The sequence below is a fragment of the Lacerta agilis genome, chromosome 14, assembly GCF_009819535.1.
Source record: "Lacerta agilis isolate rLacAgi1 chromosome 14, rLacAgi1.pri, whole genome shotgun sequence".
Lineage (NCBI taxonomy): Eukaryota > Metazoa > Chordata > Lepidosauria > Squamata > Lacertidae > Lacerta > Lacerta agilis.
This window is the reverse complement of record NC_046325.1, coordinates 10,227,589-10,250,550: the sequence shown is the minus strand read 5'-3', so window position 1 is coordinate 10,250,550 and position 22,962 is coordinate 10,227,589. Positions and strand designations below refer to the sequence as shown.

The 22,962-nt window shown below is 39.6% G+C and overlaps 2 protein-coding genes across 2 annotated transcripts; both read right to left on the bottom strand.

The window, feature by feature from the left end:
• Window positions 1-729: 729 nt before the first annotated feature.
• Window positions 730-8,408, bottom strand: LOC117057373 (vomeronasal type-2 receptor 26-like). The gene is made up of 5 exons (XM_033168214.1): window positions 8,233-8,408; window positions 6,286-6,577; window positions 4,753-5,643; window positions 3,881-4,108; window positions 730-1,644 (listed from the first exon to the last, which is right to left on the bottom strand). Exons 1-5 carry the CDS (start codon window positions 8,406-8,408, stop codon window positions 730-732), a joined length of 2,502 nt encoding a protein of 833 aa, XP_033024105.1.
• A 2,536-nt stretch (window positions 8,409-10,944) lies between these two features.
• LOC117057371 (vomeronasal type-2 receptor 26-like) lies at window positions 10,945-15,907 on the bottom strand. The gene is made up of 3 exons (XM_033168213.1): window positions 15,815-15,907; window positions 14,528-14,654; window positions 10,945-11,846 (listed from the first exon to the last, which is right to left on the bottom strand). Exons 1-3 carry the CDS (start codon window positions 15,905-15,907, stop codon window positions 10,945-10,947), a joined length of 1,122 nt encoding a protein of 373 aa, XP_033024104.1.
• Window positions 15,908-22,962: the final 7,055 nt, after the last annotated feature.

Below are 22,962 nucleotides of genomic sequence, written 5' to 3'. Positions count from 1 at the left end.
TGGAGGTCAAAATTGAAATACACTGTATGTAGTCATGGAGACTCCCCATTTATATTCTTACTTACAACACATGTTTCTGTGTGTCTAAACAGAAGTTTTGCATTATATTATGAATATATTGCCTGTGTTTGTATGGTTTTGTCATGGTCTTCACTAGCACAATAAACTTATTATTGATACATTGGAAAGCGGGATGTGTTAAGCGGTGTAGAAATTGTTCAAAGTTAAAATTAAGCAACAATCCTACCCTGCAGTATTGATGTGCAAAGATTTATCTATAAATTATGCATGTAAAAATCCATAGCTCATGTTTCCTGTAGAATAACAGTACTTAAAATTTTATTTCATGCACAAGGAACTATACAAGTCTATCCACTCTAACAATTATAACACTCATAAAAGTTCCTAATACCTACACTTAAATGTTCTGTCTACTCTACCATTCAGCCTCTCACCCGATCAGTATGGCAGAAGAGTTCTTATTTTCCTATTTCCTACTGAAACTTTTATTTCTGTAGCTGAACTTTATATATCCACCTGGGAACTTTTCTCTCATCAGTTCTACAGCCCCTAAAACAAAAGACACCCTTTTTACAACTCATCCAAAAAAACTGACAAAATTGCTGAAATAGTTTGATTCTTTCACTTGGTTCCAACTCATTTATATTTCCTTTATGATTCTACGTAGGATTTCAATGACATTAATGAGAATGCAAACAGAACTATTATTTAATTCTTTCTTCGTATAAGATGTTCCCTGTTGTTGAGCTCAGGCTTCGCCAGAATTATGTAACATTTTGGGGAAAAGATGCAAGCCAGTAAGCCAGAAGTGGAAGCCAAGATCGAGAAAATCTCCGCTGCCACCATGTATTTTCCTCTAGTGCTTAAGTAAGTTGGAACAAAGGAGAGCCAAACACTGCAAAAGACCAGCATGCTGAAGGTGATAAATTTGGCTTCATTGAAACTGTCAGGCAATTTTCTGGCTAGGAAGGCCACATTGAAGCTGACAGTGGCCAGGAAGCCCATGTAGCCCAAAACACAATAGAACATGGTGGCGGATCCTTCATTACATAACAGTATAATTTGCTCAGTCATTGAGTGCATGTCCAAATCTGGGAATGGGGGAGAGGTTGCCAGCCAGAGAATGCAGATCCCTGCTTGAACAACGGTGCAGGAAAGGACAATGGAATAAGCCAGTCTCTGCCCCATCCAATTCCTCATCCTGGATCCTGGTTTGGTAGCCATGAATGCCAAAATGACAGAAATGGTTTTGGCCAAGATGCTAGACAGGGCCACAGAGAAGATGGTGCCGAAACTTGTTTGTCGGAGAAGGCAAGTTGCCTCATTAGGCATTCCGATGAACAGCAAAGAGCAGAGGGAACACAAGAGGAGGGAGGTGAGAAGAATGTAGGTGAGGCTTCTGTTGTTGGCTTTGACGATGGCAGTGTCCCGGTGCTTAATGAAGATGCCCAGCACCATGGCTGTAACCAGAGACAATAGAAGTGCAGAGGAAGTTGAAACAATAGCCAAAGTGTCATCAAAGGCTAGGAAATTTGATATGTTAGGGATGCAGTGACTGTGGTCCTTGTTTGAATGCTGGTCTTCTGGGCAATGGATACAAGTTTCTGGGGAGGGAAAGAGGCACTGTATGCCAATTAAAAAAAAAAAAAGGAATATCCAGTAGTTCAGTCTCACCCAGCTCTACAGACATACCAGAAATATAATGCATAAAAACTGTGTCCTATCAATTTCATTGCAAAAGCAAAGGAGTTAAAATTAATGCATATCTGCAACAACAACAATCTTTATTACGGTCCAGAGACCCAACAAGCTGGCATATCTGCATAAACAATGGTGCCCAGACTATATGGAGGGGAGAAATGTAAAGCCACCGACATGCTATACAAGGCTGGAGTTACAGGGTAATGAATGACGTAGAATTCAGGCATGGTCTATTTCTTTTTGTCATTTCTTCCATTGTTAGCTGAGAGGCATTTTTAGCTGATTTGTATGCTTCTTATGGAGGGCAGTGTAAAGTGTTTTACATTAATCACCTAGATTTGCTCAATGGCTGGAGAGCTCATTCCCACCAGTTTTTACTGTAGATGTTGATGTTTTTGGGTGGTGTCATGGTCTTTGGCTAGTGCAATAAAAGTTTATGATGGTGGTGATATATTGATGCTAACATTATTACCTTATTTGATAGCATCCGTTTTTTCATCACAATGATCTTGGATCTTGATGCTAAAATGTACTGCCCATGTTTTGAAAGAAACATTCCTCATGATAATGAATGTGATATATAAATACGAAATAATAGAACTATGTTTTAACATACACCCCAAACAAGCACACATAGGAATAATAAATGATGGTAAACTTGGAAAAGAACTACTCAGAGTTTACTGCAATAAATTGTATGATTTGGAATATTTTAATGAGTTTTCTTACCCTTCTCATTTGAGTACATCCCTTCTGGACATGGAGCACAATCATAGCAGCAAAATTTCACTCCCTCCTTCTTTTTCTTCCCATGACCAGGAGGACAGTGAGAATTACACACCGAAAGGGGTGGCACCTATCCAAAGTTTAAGACCATAATAAGAGCCCTGCAGCATCAGACCAGAGACCCATCTAGTCCAGAATGCTGTCCTCAAACTGGCCAACCAGAGGCCAGTGGGAAGCCTGCAAGCACAACCTGACTATACATGCTCATGTATTCAGAAGTATACTGCTTCTGATTGTGGAGATAGAACACGGTCATGAAGGCTAGCAGGCCATGAGAATATTGTCTTCAATTTCAAAGGCATCTGAATTGGTGGCCATTCTTGAGTTCCCATTCTAGAGGCCGGGGGGGGGGGGGCGTCTCTCTATCCACATCATATACCTTTGAAATTACAGCCTGGTTTGCTTAATGTGTGTTTTGGGAAAGCTGAGGGAAACCATTGTTAATGATTGAATTACCAAGCATGGAGAAGAACATATCTTGCTGAAGCAGAACCAGCAGAACTTCTGCAAAAATAACTCTGGAAGGGTGTGTATCTGAAGAAGTGTACATGCACACGGAAGCTCATACCAATGACAAACTTAGTTGGTCTCTTAAGGTGCTACTGGAAGGATTTTTTTTTTAAATTTTGTTTCGATTACGGCAGACCAACACGACTACCTACCTATATCTGGAAGAGTACTTTCAATATATCAACAAGCATATAGAGAGAGGTGATGCAGATGGCAGTATGTAAATAATATTCCCTTTCAACTCCCTGTTTGCAAATCCCCCATTATTCAGATTTTTTTTCTTCTCGAGTTAAATAGGATCAAATTGCATTTTCTTTACATATATGCTGAATTTGATTGCCTTGGACCTCAGTCAAGCTCTGCAAGGGCCTCTTGATAGCCATATGGATCAACACTTACAACCCACATCAGGTCCTGGCCAAAACCTAAGCTTAAGTCCAGCATCACTGTCACTTGAGTCAATTAGGGTATCTTGACATCCTTCCATTTTGTATCTAGGTCAGTCACCAGCCGGTGAGAGAAAAATCCTATTATGCAGGGTGTTCCTTTGCAAGTGCCTTTCCTGCCAGGGATTGATTTGTGCACAACCCTACCAGGAGCCAACACTGAAAGGGCTCTGTCTGCTACTTGCCATTCTCATTTTAATTACAGGCCAACAATGAACACAAAGAGTTAGATATGTTCATACACATGAAGGCAGGATTAGTGGTATTATGAATGCAACTAGTGACATTCCAGTGAATTTTGGATTTATTTGTATGAAGGAATGGTTCCTTTGTTTTCTTTCCATCTATTGCCCTCCCACTTCATTTGATGACTATGAATTTTTGGTATTTGAGAGACTGTGCTGCCATTTCCCCACCTGTGCAAGATCTCTGTTCCATTTGATTCTGCCCCCATCGATGACGAGCTCTTTGCCAGAAGGAGCCTGTGGACCCAGACTTCCCACTTTAACCCTGATGTAAGATTTATTTGGGAATGTGACCAAGTTTGTAATATCAAAGCCAGATGCCAGCTCTCCATGTTCATTTAATGTAATTTCATCTCCAGCAGTGTTGTTAAATGAGATCAACCGAAGGAATGAGTGAAGCTAAGTGGGAAAATAAGAAAATCAACATGGTTTTTTTTTTTTAATAAAGTGTTGTAATAGTCTATTTAAACCTAATGGAGAGTGTCCACGCTTTGGAAACCGATACAGGAAGGGTATGGCACCTAATTGTACAATGCAAATTCCACTATTGAAAATGATGCCAAGAGAACTTCCAAAAAGATCCAAAATCACTTCCGTCTTGTCATAATTCAGCTTCATTTTGTTGGCCCTCTTGCTACTCCATCTTCATCTCCAGACACTGATTCAGTGTCAATACTGAACCCAATTCTTGCAAGGAACAATGGTATCCTCTTTAAAGAACAAGTTGTATGCCCCTTCATCTGCTAGGACAACTGTTGTACCTAAAACGATTAGCCCTAAAGTCTCTGTTTTCATAACTGATAGCTTGCATACTTAGTTATCACTCCTCAAATGCACATTATTAGTGTGCTGCTTATGAAATTCTGCATCATCTACTTTTTTAAAAAAAAAAAACAATTGTACAAATTGATTCCATCTTTGATAAAATAAAATGACTTAAGTTTTATTATCCTTGAAGTACAAAGTTCCAGAACGTGCTCAATCTGTCAGCATTACATGTGACAATGAAAATGTGCATTGACACTGGATTCTCCATATGTTACCTGCCAGCCTTCCACATTCTGATGAAATAGTTTGCTCCTGGCACCTGTTCTTGCCTGTGTGGTTCTAGCTGAACATGTGATATGTAAGGCATATGCCAAAGTATAGACAGCATTATAGATACTGTAGCTGTGACCAATTGTGTTCATTTCAAAAAAAGGTGCAGGAAGGCTCTCTAGCACCTCTTCTCCGGTACATGGATTAACAAGGAATGTAGACACAGAGGAGTTTGAAAGTGAACAGCTGAATGCTTGCTCCCAGAAATCTTTGATAAATCCATCTCCGTCTTCCCACAAAGGATTTACAATCTGAAGAAATTCTCGGAAGCCCTGCAGCTCCTTTGAGTGAATTTCAAAGGAGATAGCACCATGGAACATTTGTATATCACTGTCAATAACTTTTTGAACAGCATGCCATGTAAAATCAATTTGGGCTGTTGTTATCCACACTTTTGCTGTAGATAACAGGTTTTTGTAGTGAGGAAATACTGCTTGACTCATCATTGCTCCCGTTATCATGCATCCCAACCATGCAATAGTTGGATTTTCTCCGTAAATAATGATCACCTTGGCTTTGTTCCGCAAGAAACTTGGTAAAATACTCTTCACATCATACACAATGTCAGACAGCTCAGGGGAGAATTTCATGTTTTTTATAACTCTTTCTGTGGATGCCGAACAGATTCCATTCTTCAAAAACATTGACTCCATAGTCTGCAAGAAATTTTCTCCACCTTCATCATCCACAACAACAAGACCTACCCATTTCCATGTGAAATGCAGAAGTAACTGGACAATTCCCTGATACTGAAGGCCTTCATTGGGGACCATATGGTAAACAGAAGGGTGCTTTATTTTATCATTCAATCTTAGTTCAAATGAACCATATGAAATCTGAAAAAAGAAGGGAACAAAACACCAAAAAGTGAGATATCTTAGAGTTTTAAGTGTAGCTCATTATATTCTTATTTATCTAATTATTTCCTTACAGTAAGATCCCCAACTTTTTTTTTAACAATAATTGTTGTTGTTGCTTAGTTGTTTAGTTGTGTCCAACTCTTTATGACCCCATGGACCAGAGCACGTCAGGCAATTACAATAATATTCCCTGGTATTTGAAACACATAAAATATTGCAAGGACCAGAGCTCAGTGGTGCAATGTCTCATTTACATACAGGAGATTGCATCCTGAGCATCTATCCAATTACGGCTGGGAATGTCCTCTGTCTGAAGGCCTATTGAGCTAGATGGTCCAGGTTTAAGGCAATATCAGACAACTTTTTATGTTTATAAATGCACACCACACAAACAATCAGGATGAGATTTTCCTCTAAATATAATTTTCATCCCTTTAGATAAACCTTTCACAAAACACAATCTTTCAAATTTCCCTCCTCTCACATAAAACTCAAATATACTTTCAGCTTATTTTACTTGTTTCAATTGTACCACTTTTTTTTCTTTTTGAATCATCACATTCCTATTTGAAAGAGGCATGTGGATAATTAAGAGAAATCCCCTTGCTCAGATTCTACCTGTGGAATCTTGTAAAGACCTAAGATGTCTGCCATGCGGAAGGAGGTATCAGAGCTCATTCCTCCGATGATTCCTACTACATTTTCCTGAATACCACATTTGTAGTTGGGGGCAAAATGATGTGATTTAAAGAGCACATCCAGAGTGGTACGGTAGGTCATCCTTGAATTGGAGTAGCTGTCATAGATGTGGAACCCAAGAGTGGCATTGGGCAAAACCTTTGGATTCTTGTTTATCTCATCAATGGCAAACACAAAGGCAAGGATGTGTTGGTAGAACTTTGTCACCACACTGCAAATAAAGTGCATTGTTATTTGATGGAAGAATTAAATCATTTTAGCACACTATTTGTCCATTCTATGCATGATTAAATGTGCAAAAAATGTTATAATATAGAGATGTAACGGTGAGAATATATGTGGACTAAGGGTTAAAGTTTATATTGTAAACTTTCTCTTAAAAATTCTCTAAAGAGATTTTTTATAAAATGATGTATCATTGGTACTTACCTCCAGAGAAACTATTCAGAATGTATAAAGGTGTTTGCTGGAAGTGCCAAGAACATGGAGGGATATTTTATTATGCTTGGTGAACATGTAAAAAAGCTTTCAAAATAATAGATACAAATGCATACATTGATACAGCAGATTTTAAAGGTTAATATCTAATTGAAGCCAGAACTTTTTCTTTTAGAGTTATTGGATACATAACTAGAAAAAGTACTATAGGAAATTATTCCAGTATATGATTAAAGCTGTGAGATTGTTATATGCACAAAGATGGAAAGATATAGCCATGCCTACTATAGAGGAATGGTTGATAAAATTATTGGACTTAGCTGAGATGGCAAAGATAATGTGCTTAATTAGAAAAAAAAATCATTATTGACATTTATTAAAGACTGGAAAATTGTTATGGACTTTTTCCATGAAAGAGAAAATGAACTTCTAATATCTGGATTTGAAGATCTTTTTTTTTTTTAATGGCTTATAGAATGCACATGTCTTCCAATCAAAGAAGTTCCTCTCTTTCTCCCACCCAATTCTTTCATCTCTCTCTCATTTTTTTCTTCTAAATCCCATGTATGTGGAATGAGGTTTTGGTCATGAAGCAGTCCTAAGGCTGCAAGTGGCTCACTCCAAGAATGCAGAACTATAGGCATAATGTGTATGAATGTGTGCAAATTTAGTGAAATAAAAAAACTACCCGCTACATGCTCCCTTTTCTAATTTGAAAACTCAGCAGCTGTGTGCTTCAGCCAGACCAGAGAGTGATTGGATCATAAAAGGTTAATGCTTTAAAATGCCTGTTTCCCAGAGGCCAAAAATTAAAGAATCCAAGAAATCTGGCCAGGTGGGAGATCAGTTTTAAAGTCTTCAAACAGTTTTATTATTATAGTATTGAAGGGAATTTTAATGGTCAAGGTGCACCAATTCTCTGTACACCTTGACCATGAAAATCTAGCTGAGGAAGAATTAGCGAAACAGGGCCTTGTCCTTTAATTTATTTCGACTGGAATTTGCTTCAATACTATAATAGTAAAACTGTTTGAAGATTTTAAAACTGATCTCCCGCCTGGCCAGAGTTCTTGGATTCTTTAATTTTTGTTTCCCAGAGGCACCTTCTATATTCACTTGTTGAGCATTTCACGTTCTTAACAAACAGTCACTAAAAGGGAATCAAAATAACACAACATGAAAAAGTATTACAACACATCATATACAACAATAGTCATTTTTGATACAAGGGCTGTGTACACAGATCCATAATCCTTAGCTTGAACCATCTAGTTTATGAGAGAGGAAACAAAAAACAACTGTCCACCAAGCGCATGATTTACCAATACATATATTCTATTCCTGTTCTTCAAATCAAGCAAAGAACTTTTGACCTCAGTCTCAAATAAATAATCAGTAATAAAAATAATTAAAAGACCATTGACTCACAATGGTATATTAATAGAGGACTGATGAGGTTTTCTGTTGAACAATGGTTTTGGAGAAATGTAATGTATATGAGATGCCATCCCACCGATGAAGAGATCACCAGGATCGTGCCACTCATGTGGAATATATACAGGCTTACTTTTCATGCACTTAACATTATGCACTTTGCACACCATGTTCGACAGCAGCAGCAGCAGCAGCAAAAAAAGAAGCACAAGCCTGGCAGTAAATTTCCCCCTACCCATGGTCTCTCTCAGGTCTCTTAGTCTGTATCGTCAACACTCCTGTCAACTTGAATTAAACCCAATGGCTTGAGTGGTAGCTGACTTTGCCAACACTTTCTACAAGGGACATATGTCCATGTTATCTTTACCCTCAGCTGTGAGACAAAATCATTGCTTGAATTCCAAATAGTAAACAGCAATATGAACACCTGTATAAGGAACAAAGAAATGTGATTAAAATGACAAAGCCCTGCCTGCCTCTCAGTTGTTCATAGTTTTACTTGGTCTGTGGATTTACTAGACTACTTATACCCATTTCATTCTTAGTTCTTGAATTCCCTTCCCCATCTGCCTTCTCAAAAATCACTGGAGCTTTGAGCGTATGAATAAATTATAGTGATCTAGATAATTACAGGGAAGATAATCACTTCTGAAATCTCAGAACTGCTGAAGCACACCTGTGAGTGACCTCTGTTCAAAGTATAACCATCAAATGCTCCTGTGCTGCTACCCTGTTTAGAAACAGCTGCTTGGTGACAGGTTCTGATGGAGATACTGATTTATTTATTTTATTCATTTATTGAATGTATATACTGCCCTATACCCAGGGGTCTCAGGGTGGTTCACAGGATAAAATCAAAACATAAAACCAAAAAATACATAAAAATAAAAACAACACCCCAATAGCCCCCCCCAAAAAAACACATTTTAAAAGGGCCTAGGATGTAAATCACATCAACCTGTGCTGGGTCCAGGGGTAATCCACAAAATGAGGTCTAGGTCCGGTTCAGAATCCGAAGGTTCAGCAAGGAGTCAGTTCAGCAAGGAGTCAGTCCAATAGAGCCAAGGCAGGAAACCAGGCAAGGACAGCTACAGGATCACAGGCAGGATCTGGCATACAGCAATGTTGCTCCCACAACCTGGGACAGGGTCTGACAGCCTTTTATCTTAGTTGGGGCAACGGCAAGTCCCGATCCCTCGGTGACTCACCTCCCTGTTTCGCCTGAAGGTGAGCACTCCTCCTGCAAGTACTGAGTCTCTGCAGCTCGGGAGATGCCAGTGGATTACTAGACCCAGTGGCTGCATCAGCCTCCCCTGGCCAAACCAGTAGTGGAACAGCTGTAAGTGATGGCCCAGCTGAAGGCAACGAGGTAATCTCTGCATCTGGAGCCAGGACAGGCTCAGGCCCCTGACTCGACCCAGCTGGTGTTTGTTGCAGGGGAATCTGTGCAGAGGGGGACTCTTCAGGATCAGTCCCCAGACTTGGTTCAGATGATGTATGAGGCAGAGGATCCGGTACAGACTGAGACTCCTCTGGTTCTGAGTCCGAGCCCGAGTCCCAGGCCATAACACAACCAAAGGCCTGGTTAAAAAGCTATGTTTTTAACTGGCGTATAAAGGAGTATAATGAAGGGGCCAGGCAAACTTCCCTGGGGAGAGCATTCCACAGATGGGGAGCAACTGCAGGGAAAGACAGTTCTTGTCTTGCCACCCTTCGGACCTCTCAAGGAGGAGGCACATGGAAGAGGGCCTCAGAAGATGAACTCAGGGTCCAGATACAGAGACATGACTGCTTTTAGTATTTATATGTGAGGACGGGATCAGGTGAATTCATTTTGATGGGTAATGACAGGTTCTGATTGGCTGGGGATTCTGGTCAATGAAGAAAGGGGAGTTAATCACCAGTTAGGAGAAATAAGATCACTCAGGAAAGTTGGTTAATGATGGCAGTCTGAAGCAAATGCCCCAAGGCTGGAGTGAAAGTTGATAGCTAAGGCCTGAATATTAAGATAGCCTTCCTTTGTGATAACTAGAAAGTCAATGTGATGTAGTGGTTTCAGTGTTGAACTAAGGCCTGAGAGCCCATGGTTCAAATCTCCACGCAGCCATGAAACTCACTGCCTGACCTTGGACCAGTCACTGCCTCTCAGTCTCACAAAGTTGCTGTGGGGATTAAATGGGGGAGGGTGGGGGACAATGAATGCCACATTGAGCTCCTTGGAGACAAATATGAGATGAATTCTTTCTTTGAAACATACATGTAAATATCCAAAACCAATATAGTCAATAGAATAACCAGAAATCAATAGTTATAATATATCTAGTTAAATATTTATTTTGAGCATATGGAATTATACTACTGTCTCCACTATAAAACCAGCTGGGAGTTTCTGAAAACTTGAACTGCTCCTTTACTTTATTTCTACTGAACCTCTCAGCCTCTTCCTAAATCAGAAGGACAGTGGAATTTTGTTCAGGCAGGTTCCCATTTCCTATGTATATGTTATTTGCTGAACTCCATACCTTATGGCGAACTTTTCTCCCACCAGCTCTTAAAAAAACAAGCACCCTACAATCATTTCACCAAAAATATGAAACCAAAATGCCTGAAATTATTTCATTCCTTCAAATGGATTATTTCATTTCCATCTTTTGTACCTATATAGAATATCAATAAAATAATTGAATCAACAAATTCTCCTGTTATTTATTTTTTTCTTTGTATTAGATGCTCCCTGGTGTTTAGCTTGGGCCTCAACACGATAATGTAGCATTTGGGGGGAAATACACAGCCCAGTATCCCAGCACTGGAAGCCAAGATGGAGAAGATCTCCACAGCCACCATATATTTTCCTCTGGTGCTTAAGTAAGTTGGAATAAAGGACAGCCAAACACTGCAGAAGACCAGCATGCTGAAGGTGATGAACTTGGCTTCGTTAAAAGTGTCTGGTAACTTCCGGGCTAAGAAGGCAACAGTGAAACTGATAATGGCCAGGAAGCCCAAATAGCCCAAGACACAGTAGAACATGAGGACTGAGCCTTCATTGCATAACAATACAATTTTCTCAGTCATTGAGTACATGTCTAAATCTGGGAATGGAGGAGAAATTGCCAGCCACAGAGCACAGATCCCTATCTGAATACTGGAGCAGGATAAAACAATAAAATAAGCCAATCTTTTGTCCACCCATTTCCTCATTCTTGATCCTGGTTTAGTTGCCATGAATGCTAAAACAACAGAGATGGTTTTGGCCAAGATGCTGGAGAGGGCCACAGAGAAGATGATGCCAAAAGCAGTTTGTCGGAGAAGGCAGGTTGCCTCATTAGGCATTCCGATGAACAGCAAAGAGCAGAGGAAACACAAGAGGAGGGAGGTGAGGAGAATGTAGGTTAGGCTTCTGTTGTTGGCTTTGACGATGGCAGTGTCCCGGTGCTTAATGAAGATGCCCAGCACCAGAGCTGTGACCAGAGAGAAGAAAAGTGCAGATACAATTAAAGCTATGCCCAAAGTGTCTTCAAAAGCTAGGAAGTTTGGAGTCTTAGGAGTACATTCGTCCTTCCCTTTGTTTGCATATTGATCTTCCGGGCAACTGGCACAAGTTTCCATCTCTGAAAAGGCAAATAATGAATGAGAATTTGAAAGCAACCAATATTGTTCCTGATTGTTGCTTTATTACATTTCCACCCAAACTAATATATTCACTAGGGAGACTTTAAAAAAAAACACTTTCTGCCAAATTGCTTCAAGAATATGACATGTATGATTTTTTTTAAAAAAACATAAATGGCATTGTTTTTAGTGGAGATCCTTCAATGGCTATTAAGGGGACAATCCAATGGCAAGATATGCCTTGATGAGCAATTTAGGCTGGAGTGGATCTCTGCTTCAGCTTCCTGGTTTTCATTTCAGTTGGGCTCAGTCTCCAACTCCAGCTTAGATGAAGATACACCAGTATAACTTGCTCATGATGGGTCAGCCAGTTCTCAGCCAGCTGAAATGAAGCTGACTGAATCAAGGCTGGTGTCAATCTCACCCCCCCAAATTGGTGTTTGGTGACATGGCCAGAACCAGAGGGGGGTGGAACTTGGGCTGCACTCTAAGACCATTCTGTTCAGTATGACATGGGAACCTTGCACAGAACTCTGTTTTGAAGACTTGTTTTCTCCTCAGCCAGGTTTACTGCTGCCCCACCGCTGAATGGGCTTTGGGTCTTAGCGAAGGACATATTCACAATGAATATACTAAGGCAAAGTATCATCTAAATATATACTATAACAAAAGCCTTATTTAAACTGTTTTCAGCCAACAATAATAGCAACACAATGGGGAGTGCAGCATTCCTTTCAACACAATCTTCAACTCCCATACAGACCGAGTGCTATGAGCTCTTTTAATTGCTCACCCAATAAATGCCACACAATACCAATAATCAGTGGGGTATTCAACAATATCTTTGCCATATTGCAGGCATGTACAACAGGTAGATTGTGATCTACAAGTAGATCACTGGACGTCTGTGGTAGATCACTGGTAGATTCCCCCAAAGAAGCTGAACAACTGTGGCTCCCCTTAAAAAAAAGCTCAACATTTTACTCCTCCCTGAAAAACACTCAACAACTTTGACCCAACCCCCCGACCTGAACCCCAAAAAGGGGGTAGATCACTGCCAGTTTTTTAACTCTGTGAGTAGATCGCAGTCTCTTGGGAGTTGGCCACCCCTACCATATTGGATTACATTTCTCACCACTTTAACAGTCTCTGCCTTGAAATCTTGTGTCTGTCTCTTTAAGAAAGACATGCTGAAGAATGTAGTTTCACTTCTGCAGCAAGTACTCACAGAAAGGAAGGGGGTTAAAAGTAAGAAAAAATGATGATTCTTAATCACCAGAGCATCCTTATCCTTTTATAATCTTTATTAATCTGAAATAAATAGATATGCCTTTGGTATTATTCTACAGTCTGTTAGTTATTCTAGCTAATGTCTCTTCTTATGGCAGCAGTCAAGTCACATTCCAGGTGAAAATTAATTGGCAGAAAGAGTCATCCAAATTATAATCTCAAAATATCCCAATCTCAAATATTGTTAAAAGAAGAGAGGTTTAGCTGAGTTTAGTTTAAGCTGTGGCTGCCAGATTTAAAACATGGTAAGCAAGTTCAGTATGACTTCAATCAGAAACCATAATTGGGTAAGCACCATCGTGGCATATTTTAAGGCCAAGGAAGTCTCTGTCAGACTTGCTCCTTCAAGGCCACAAAGCTTGAGGGAATGATAGGTCTTCCACTTGAGGCCCACCTGAATCACCAAAGCAAGTGATGAAGTGGGCAGAATCTTAAATTTAATGTGATGTTTTTGAGTAGTTATTCTGGATAGGGGGTAAGGCTATTCCATGTGAACCATAACCATAAGGCAGACTAAGGCAATCCTATCCCCTTTCCCTCTAAGTTACCCTGTTCTGAGCCTGCTAAGTTAGCCTGTGGCCCTCGGGCAGTGGATTACATACCCTCCAGGTGTCCCGATTTTCCTGGGACCATCATGGAAATACTTTAGCCACCATGGCTCTGTGGTTTTGTCCCAAAAGTTCTGAATCCCAGAGCGGTTGCGACCATGGACTCCTGCTCTTGCCCCCGCCACTGACCGTCCTCTTCCTGCCATTCTCTTCATCCTCCATCTCTTTTCTTCATATTCTGGTACCTTCCCTATCCCCTACTCCTTCTTCTCTTCCTCCCTTCCCTTCCCTTCCCTTCCTCCCCCTCTTCCTTCAGCTTATTTCCTTTCTTCCATACACTTTCTCCTCCTTCCATCAATTCCCAGAATCGTTCCTTTCACTCCAATGTTGGTCTAGGTCTGAAAAGGTTGAACAATTGGGTTCTAGATAATAGGTTCAGATATTAACTGATATGCATTAAATTTCAGATATAGCTATATACTCCCTAGTGTAGTAAGATAAGACTTTTGGAGCACACTTTTTTTTATGAACCACCCTAGTGCACATAGTCTTCTGCTATGTGTCACTGGAAGTGTGCCGGGACTGAAGATTTATGGACATCCTGAGCTGTGTTTCATAAGGAAGATGCCCGGAGAGGTTTGTCTCATTCTGGGGGCTCTGTGTATGCCCCCCCGACGTGTTCAAGATTAACAGAAGTAAGTATTTCTAAGTGAAAATTGAGAATAATGCATAATACCACAATTTAAGAAACCCCACAAAGCTGATTATAACTAACTTGCAAAAGCACTTCTCAAATTTTACTTCAGTAATAGTTTGGTATAACATAACATAGCATATGCTACCCTTCAAATCTGAAACCATCCCATCTGGACACAGAGCACAATCATAGCAGCAAAACTTCTTCCCTTCCTTCTTTTTCTTCCTGTGACCAGGATGGCAGATATCATTACAAACCGAAAGGGGTGGCACCTATTCAAAGATACAGGAATAGTTGAATATTAATATTTAGTATTTGTTAAAAATAATAGTGACACATTAAAAATCAGATTATCTGTTAGCATTGGTAACAGATAACTCCTGTCAACTTTCTGTTGCAATGTTGAAAAAAGGGTGGGGTTTGTTTGTTTGTTTTTGAAGGGGCAGCTTTTTGGTCATAAGAGCATTCTATCAGGTAGGGGTGCCAACTTGAGTAAAATATTGTGGGGGCCCTGGTAAGCCCTGTCTTGCATAATCGATCACATGACGCAGTCCACGCACACTATTTGAATGGGAATGCCCTTCGACTTTGGGGTTGGCTAGGAGTTGGGGGCGGCCGTAGGAGTCAGCTCCTATGCTATCAGGCAGTGCTGTCTTTTGATAGCTTACAAACCTGAAGGAGCATGTCCACCCTCATCGTTCTGCCCGGACACTGAGGTCCAGTGCCGAGTGCCTTCTGTCGGTTCCCTCGCTATGAGAAGCCAAGTTACAGGGAACCAGTCAGAGGGCCTTCTCGGTAGTGGCACCCGCCCTGTGGGATGCCCTCCCACCAGATGTCAAAGAGAAAAACAACTACCAGTTTTTTTAAAATACATCTGAAGGCAGCCCTGTTTAGGGAAGCTTTTAATGTTTAATAGATTATTGCATTTTAATATTCTGTTGGAAGCCACCCAGAGTGGCTGGGGAAACCCAGCCAGATGGGCAGGGTATGTATGTATGTATGTATGTATGTATGTATGTATAAATAAATAAATAAATATTATCATTATTATTATTAACATATAACAAATAAAAAAACAACATTTAATAAAATAATACCATACAAAACACCAAGTGCAACCAGTGAGTCACAATTACAATATTATCGTTGTTGTTGTTGTTTAAATAGTAGCAGCGTCACTGAATTTATTTTAATTAACAGCCAGATGTAACACAGGGGTCAAGGAAATAAGCAGCTATTCTGTTTTTAAGAGACATCTGAAGGCAGCCCTGTTTAGGGAATCTTTTAATATTTAATGCTGTATTGTGGCTGGGGAAACTCAGCCAGATGGGCAGCGTACAAATAATAAATTATTATTATTATTATTATTATTATTATTATTACTACTACTACTACTACTACTACTACTACTACAATGGGGTTATTTTCCCACCTGAGTCAAGTCTTTGTGCCATTCAATTTTGTCCTCTTTGATAGTGAATTCTTTGCCAAAAGGAGCCTGAGGATTCAACCTCCCAACTTTCATCCTGAAATATGATCTATTTGGGAAAGTCACCAAGTTTGTAATATCAAATCCAGCATCTAATTCTCCATGTTCACTAATTTAATTTCATCCCCAGCGCTGTTATTGAATGATATCCTCTGGAGGAATGAGTACAGCTAGATGGAAAGAGAAAGGAGTCTAAAATATGATGTCATGCTCTCATTAAAATGGTTGTAATAGGTTTATGAGATAGATTTACTTCTTTTCTTCAGTCAAAGAACACTTCCAATTCACAATGCAGGTATCTAGCTTTCGGGGGGCAGAGATTCCATGGGAACTTGTGAATCAGTGAAAATTCAACAATTGAAAGTGCTGCAAATAGAACTTCAAAAATGTCCTCTATGGGAGGAATAAGGTTATAATCATTATGGTTGTATGACATCAGCCTCTGGCAAGGAAGAGCGAAAATTGAGAAGATGAGCAAGAAAAGAACTGGTGCTCACAATTTCTAAAGATTTTGGTGGTCGATCACATAATAGATAAGGCATTTCTCACCACTGTTCTTTATGATATGATAATTGAATTTTGTCATTGAGGAAACATTACCTGCCATGGTTCCATGGTCTGAGAAAACCATCTACCCTCCATCCTCCATTCTTCTGTGGCTGGCTCTAGCTGAGTACATGGTAAGTAAGGCATGTGCCAAAGCATAGACAGCATTATAGATATTGTAGCTGTGGCCAGTCATGCTCATTTCAAAAAGAGGTGCAGGAAGATTAGCTAACGTCTCCTCTCCAGTACATGTATTATCAAAAAATGTAGACTTAGTGGAGGTTGAAATCGAACAACTAAATACATTTTCCCATAAATCCTTAATGAAACCATCTTCTGTTGCCCAGGTAGGATTTACAATCTTAATAAATTCTTGGAAGTCTTGAATCTCTTTCGAGTGAATTGTGAAGGAGATAGCGCCATGAAACATTTGTATATCATTATCAATAATCTTTTGAATAGAGTATAGTGTGAAATCAATTTGGGCTGTTGTTATCCACACCTTTTCTGTGAATAACCTCTTCTTATATTGAGGAAATATCAAATGAATTAACTTGGCTGCCAATATAAACTTCCCAAGCCATTTAATAGATGCACTTTCTCCATATATAACAACTGCATTGGCATTGCTCTGCATAAAAATTGGCAATGTATTATGTTTGCTTTTTATCATTTCAAGTATGTTACTGGAAACCTGCTCATATTTTTGAACTCTTTCTGTGAATGCTGAACAGATTCCGTTTTTGGAAAGCATTGGCTCCAGTGTCTGCAAGAAATATTCTCCACCTTCATCATCTTCAACAATAAGCCCAACCCATTTCCATTTGAAGTAAAGTAGTAACTTGATAATTCCCTCATACTGAAGGGCTTCATTGGGAACCATACGGTAAAAGGAAAGGAATGCTTTTTTATTATTCACATGTGGTTCAAATGAACCATATGAAATCTGGGTGGATTGAGAGAAATCCAGACATTTTAGAGTGGAAAGCGGAGTTCAGAATCATTACATTTATTTATAGTGCAAACATGCCTTTTTTAGAAGAATTACCATTTGAAAAACACACACACTCACAATCTTGATCAAGTTGAACTCTTACTCTTATTTACTCTTATCACATTTGGAGCAATCCTCCATTACAAGTACTAAATACAGTCTTTGCAACCATGGTGCCCGAACGAGCAGAGGGAAGGCAGTGGGGCTCCTGTCTTCTGCACCTGGGAAGACTGTGGGGACTGCCAGAGGTTTGTAGAAAGTGATGATGATGAAGAGATTTTGTTTAATATTCCTTTTACTGACAATGTGAAACTAAAAGGGATGACTGTGATGGGAGAGGATGACAACACACACCCGTAGGAAATGAGAATCTTTAAGAACATTCCTCACATGTCTTTTGGTGATACTGCCAGAAAACCAGATCAGTCTTTGCAACCATGCCCCCCCCCATTCACATCTTTGGGACACCACATTATACCCTCCCAAGCAATTCCACATGTTTCAGCTGCTTTTCATTTACCCCTATGAAACCACACCATTCTTATGAATCATCAAAGGTCTACTGAAAAGAGGAAGCAAGTGAATTAGGCAATGGGGTACTTTAGGGGAAATCCCCACTGCCCATGATCTACAATCCTACCTGTGGAATCTTGTAAAGACCTAAGATGTCTGCCATGGATGTGGAAGTATCAGAGCTCAGGCCTCCGATGATTCCTATTACATTTTTCTGAATGCCACATTTGTAGTTTGGTATAAAGTGATATACTTTAAAGAGCAGGTCCAGGGTGGTCCGATAAGTCATCCTTGAATCAGAGTAGCTGTCATAGATGTGGAACCCAAGAGTGACATTGGAAACATCTTGGGATTCTCGTTGATCTCATCAACAGCAAACACCAAGGCCAGGATGTGCTGGTAGAACTTGGTCAAAACACTGCAAATAAAGTGACGTGCTATTTCATGAGTGTACAAAAATATTCTCACACAGTTTTCATCTACTCAAGATCTAAGAAATTCAACTGCTTGACCATAGGGACTGGGTACAAGATGCAAAGGCTCATCTTTAGCTTAGTCTGTTGGATAGAAAGATGTGTGTGGCTACCTTTTGCTGAAATATGTTTTTTTTTTAAACAAGCATAGGCATGTTTTGCATTAGTCTGCAGCCCAAATAAGAGCTATACTCCCTTGAAATGTATAGACAGAATTGGCAACCATAAAGAATTTGTGGGGGTGAGAAAGACTTCTTGATTTTGACTATCTTCATCCCCAGTATTTTCCTCCGTTTTGTTCTTTATCACTCTACAGTTTTAACCAAAACACTGTATTATAGGAGTGTGCTACTGATTTTTTTAACTTAGCCTCTTTCTAAGTGTTCCTGAACCTGGAAAGACTTCATCTGGCGAAAGATGGCATTCAAATGCACCAGTGGAAGATGAACTTTATAATGAAGCAATTTTGGATATAGTCACACTGACACAGAGTTTAGGAAAATAAGCTATGATTATTGCACAGAAACATGCTTGGTAGGAAAGATCCTCATTCTGAGGAACTTAGGTGGAGAAAGCAACTAGCCATGCTTGCTCTTACATCTCAGGAGGAGACACATGGAAGATGTCAAGCCAAGCATGAAGAAGAAGGAAGCAGCAAATGACACCAGCAACCCTAAGCATATCGGTCTAGCGCCCAAAGGAAATTCAGCACAGGTTACAGGACAGTCTAGGAAGCTTCTATATTCCTCTCTGTATCTACTCTTTCCCATGCAGACATATCAACCTTCAGTGCAGGTTGATTTATATCCCAACACTTTCAACATCATCTATTCTTCATGCTCCATAAAATCTCTGTGAATCTTTAGCATCTAGCATTTTGAAACCTAGGGATAAATGAACATAAAAGGAACAGGAGAAAAGTTCATACTATGTCCATCAAGTTCAGTACTATCTGACTAGTGGCAACTCTCTGCATGCAAATGTATATCTGAATGTGAGGATATGTAGATGCAATAAAAAGCTACGCCATGCACAGGAAATACTCTGTGTCTATGTATAATAATAATAATGATAATGATAACAACAACAACAACACAAAAGCTTACTCTTTCCACATGCCCAGTTGCCAGTTTAGATACCTTCTAAGTTTACAGATGTTGAGTATTTAATTTTATTACCAATAGTTAATGTCCACCCACCCACCTATCTGTTCCTTCATGTTCCTTAAAAATTCTGTTTAAATTTCCGCAAAGCAATTTTCAGACAATTTTACAAAGAGAAATAATCACTAAATGTAATGTAGGTTCCATTTCCTTACTATGGAAGTTAATGAAGTCCTGAGAAGGATGCTTGTTGAACAAACTTTGGTGGAAACATAATGGATATGAGATGCCATCCCACCGATAATAAGATCACCTGGCTGATACCACTCATGTGGAATATGTACAGGATTATGTATGTTGCACTTAACAGTGTGCGCTTCATGCAACATGTTTAGGAGCAGCAAAACCAGAAACAACACAAACATCCTGATTGCCACCTTCCCTCCCACATGGCAATCCTCTATTTCTCAATTTGCAACATTAACTAGTCGGCCATTTCTAGAACAGAATGGCTGGAGTAGATGCTGAGCTTTTGACCTAGTCCTGCAGGGCTGTTCTTACATCATGAACATATTATTAACATCAGCCTGATTTAAATAAGATGACTGGGTGGCATCTGACTCTGCCAACACATTCTCAAAAGGGAATCCTTCCATCTTATCTGTAACAGCATTTCATAAGGAAGCTCTGAATGCTAATTTGGAAAATACTGATTTGAAGTTTGACCTATCTTGTGGAAAGATGGAAACAGATCAAGAGGACAGAGCTCTACCTCTCTCTGTCCCTAATCTTCTCTCTCTTTGAAGCACAGGTACTTGTAATGATTTCAGGAGGGCTTGTTGTTTTTCTGTGGCCTTCTCGGAATCTGTCAAGCTTTGCCCAGATGAATTGATTATGGTGATTTTGATAATTACAAGAGGGGCAATCACTTCTTTATTTGCGACAAATCATCCATACTGAACTAGTGAAGTAAACATTCTTGTCCCCAGCATAGAACCCCAGACTCCAAAAGTATTTTAGAATACTTCTGAAATCTAGACCAATCCTTTATGGGATGCCCACTGTTAAAATATCCCAGATAATTGGGCAACCAGCATCTGTTTTAAAAATGTCTAAGAAAGGTGGCATTCGGGGCAGTCTGTTACATCTTCAAACACCCCTGTTCCTCTGTCTGAATTAAAATCAATCGGACACCCAGTGTTCTGCACTACTCATTCAAGCTTGGTGGGGGGGGGATGAGGGAAATAATCATGTGCATGATAGTAAGGGTGTAGGATGAAATACTGAACATTTTTATTGTGTTAGGTTTACAGAAAATAATAGAAACATTTTTAATGTCAGGAGTTGTTGTTTTTAAGTAAGCAAAATATACATCAAACAATTCTTAGATTGTAAAACATACAAATAACTTGTCTGTGAGTTCTTTTGTTGAGGCAAGTCCTACTCCCAGCTCTTTCCTGAGGAAGATGAGGGAGAATCATTTAGATAAATTAACTGTTAATTGTAAAGGGGACTCAGAGATCCAACTTACACAATCCATATGTGACTATCCTCCATTTTATCTGTCCTTGTAACAAGATTTCTATAACATTAGGTTGTAGTTTTGCACAATTAGTGTCTGTTGATATTTTGGATGATGGCATGGCCATTGGTTGGCACATTAAAAAGTTGTTTGATTGATTGAGCTTAAGGACCCTCCGCTTACTTATATAGTTGCCACATAACAGATATTTGGGGAAACCCATAGTCAGTGATCATCCGTGGCCAGATAAGTAGCTGATATCAAGCGGGAGACATGCATTGGATATTGTAGGGCCAATTGTATGGAAATTTTTTCCTAGCTGAGATCAGACAGCCCCATCCCGCTTGAAAAACAGAGCCCAGTGATGAACCTCTTTAATTTCAATAACCATTTAAGGCAACTTTTCTGGTTAGTATAACTGATTTTATCTTTATTGTGTCTTCTTCAACTTTCCTATAAACCACTTAGAGGACCATACTGTTAGTGGCATAGATATTGTGGAAATAAAATACAAAAAACAATCCTACCCTTTTAAAATGGATGGGAAGGGTTGCTCTGGGTTGGTTTTTTCTTGCATTCAAATATCTGTGTAAAAATCCCACACCCGTGTATCCTTATAGCAGTGTTTTTCAACCTTTTTTGGGCAAAGGCACACTTGTTTCATGAAAAAAATCCACGAGGCACACCACCATTAGAAAATGTTAAAAAATTTAACTCTGTGCCTATATTGACTATATATAAAGTAATTTTTCAATTTTTTCCCACGGCACACCAGGCAACATCTCGTGGCACACTAGTTGTGCCACGGAACAGTGGTTGAAAAACACGTCCTATAGAATAAAAAGAAATTAATAGCCAAATCCTTTATTTCATGCATAAGAAATGATGCATGAGCATCCAATGTAATATCAACATTAACTATCTGAAAAACTCCATCTACCACCTTTACTTAAATGCTTTAGGTCTACTGCATCAATCAGCGTCTATATCATTTAGAAGGGTTATTAGGTACCTATTTCTTACTTAAATTTAAATATACTTTGTTGAACTTTACTCCTGTGAACTTTTCTCTCATAGACTCTACAGACTATAATCAACCCCAAACATCCAAAGCAACAACATAACTGAAATAGTTTAATACTTCCAATTCATTTATACTTCTTTTATGATCCTACTGTATATACCGGTAGATATTAAAAATATTGTTGAAACACAAGCTCATCAATTTATTTATTACTTTCTTCGTATTAGCTGTTCCCTGTTGTTGAGCTCAGGCTTTCACCAAAATTATGTAAACATTTTGGGGAAAAGATGCAACCCAGTAAACCAGAACTGGAAGCCAAGATCGAGAAAATTCCCACTGCCACCATGTATTTTCCTCTGGTGCTTAAGTAAGTTGGAACAAAGGAGAGCCAAACACTGCAAAAGACCAGCATGCTGAAGGTGAATAAATTTGGCTTCATTGAAACTGTCAGGCAATTTTCTGGCTAGGAAGGCCACATTGAAGCTGACAGTGGCCAGGAAGCCCATGTAGCCCAAAACACAATAGAACATGGTGGCGGAATCCTTCATTACATAACAGTATAATTTGCTCAGTCATTGAGTGCATGTCCAAATCTGGGAATGGGGGAGAGGTTGCCAGCCAGAGAACGCAGATCCCTGCTTGAACAACGGTGCAGGAAAGGACAATGGAATAAGCCAGTCTCTGCCCCATCCAATTCCTCATCCTGGATCCTGGTTTGGTAGCCATGAATGCCAAAACGACAGAAATGGTTTTGGCCAAGATGCTAGACAGGGCCACAGAGAAGATGGTGCCGAAACTTGTTTGTCGGAGAAGGCAAGTTGCCTCATTAGGCATTCCGATGAACAGCAAAGAGCAGAGGGAACACAAGAGGAGGGAGGTGAGAAGAATGTAGGTGAGGCTTCTGTTGTTGGCTTTG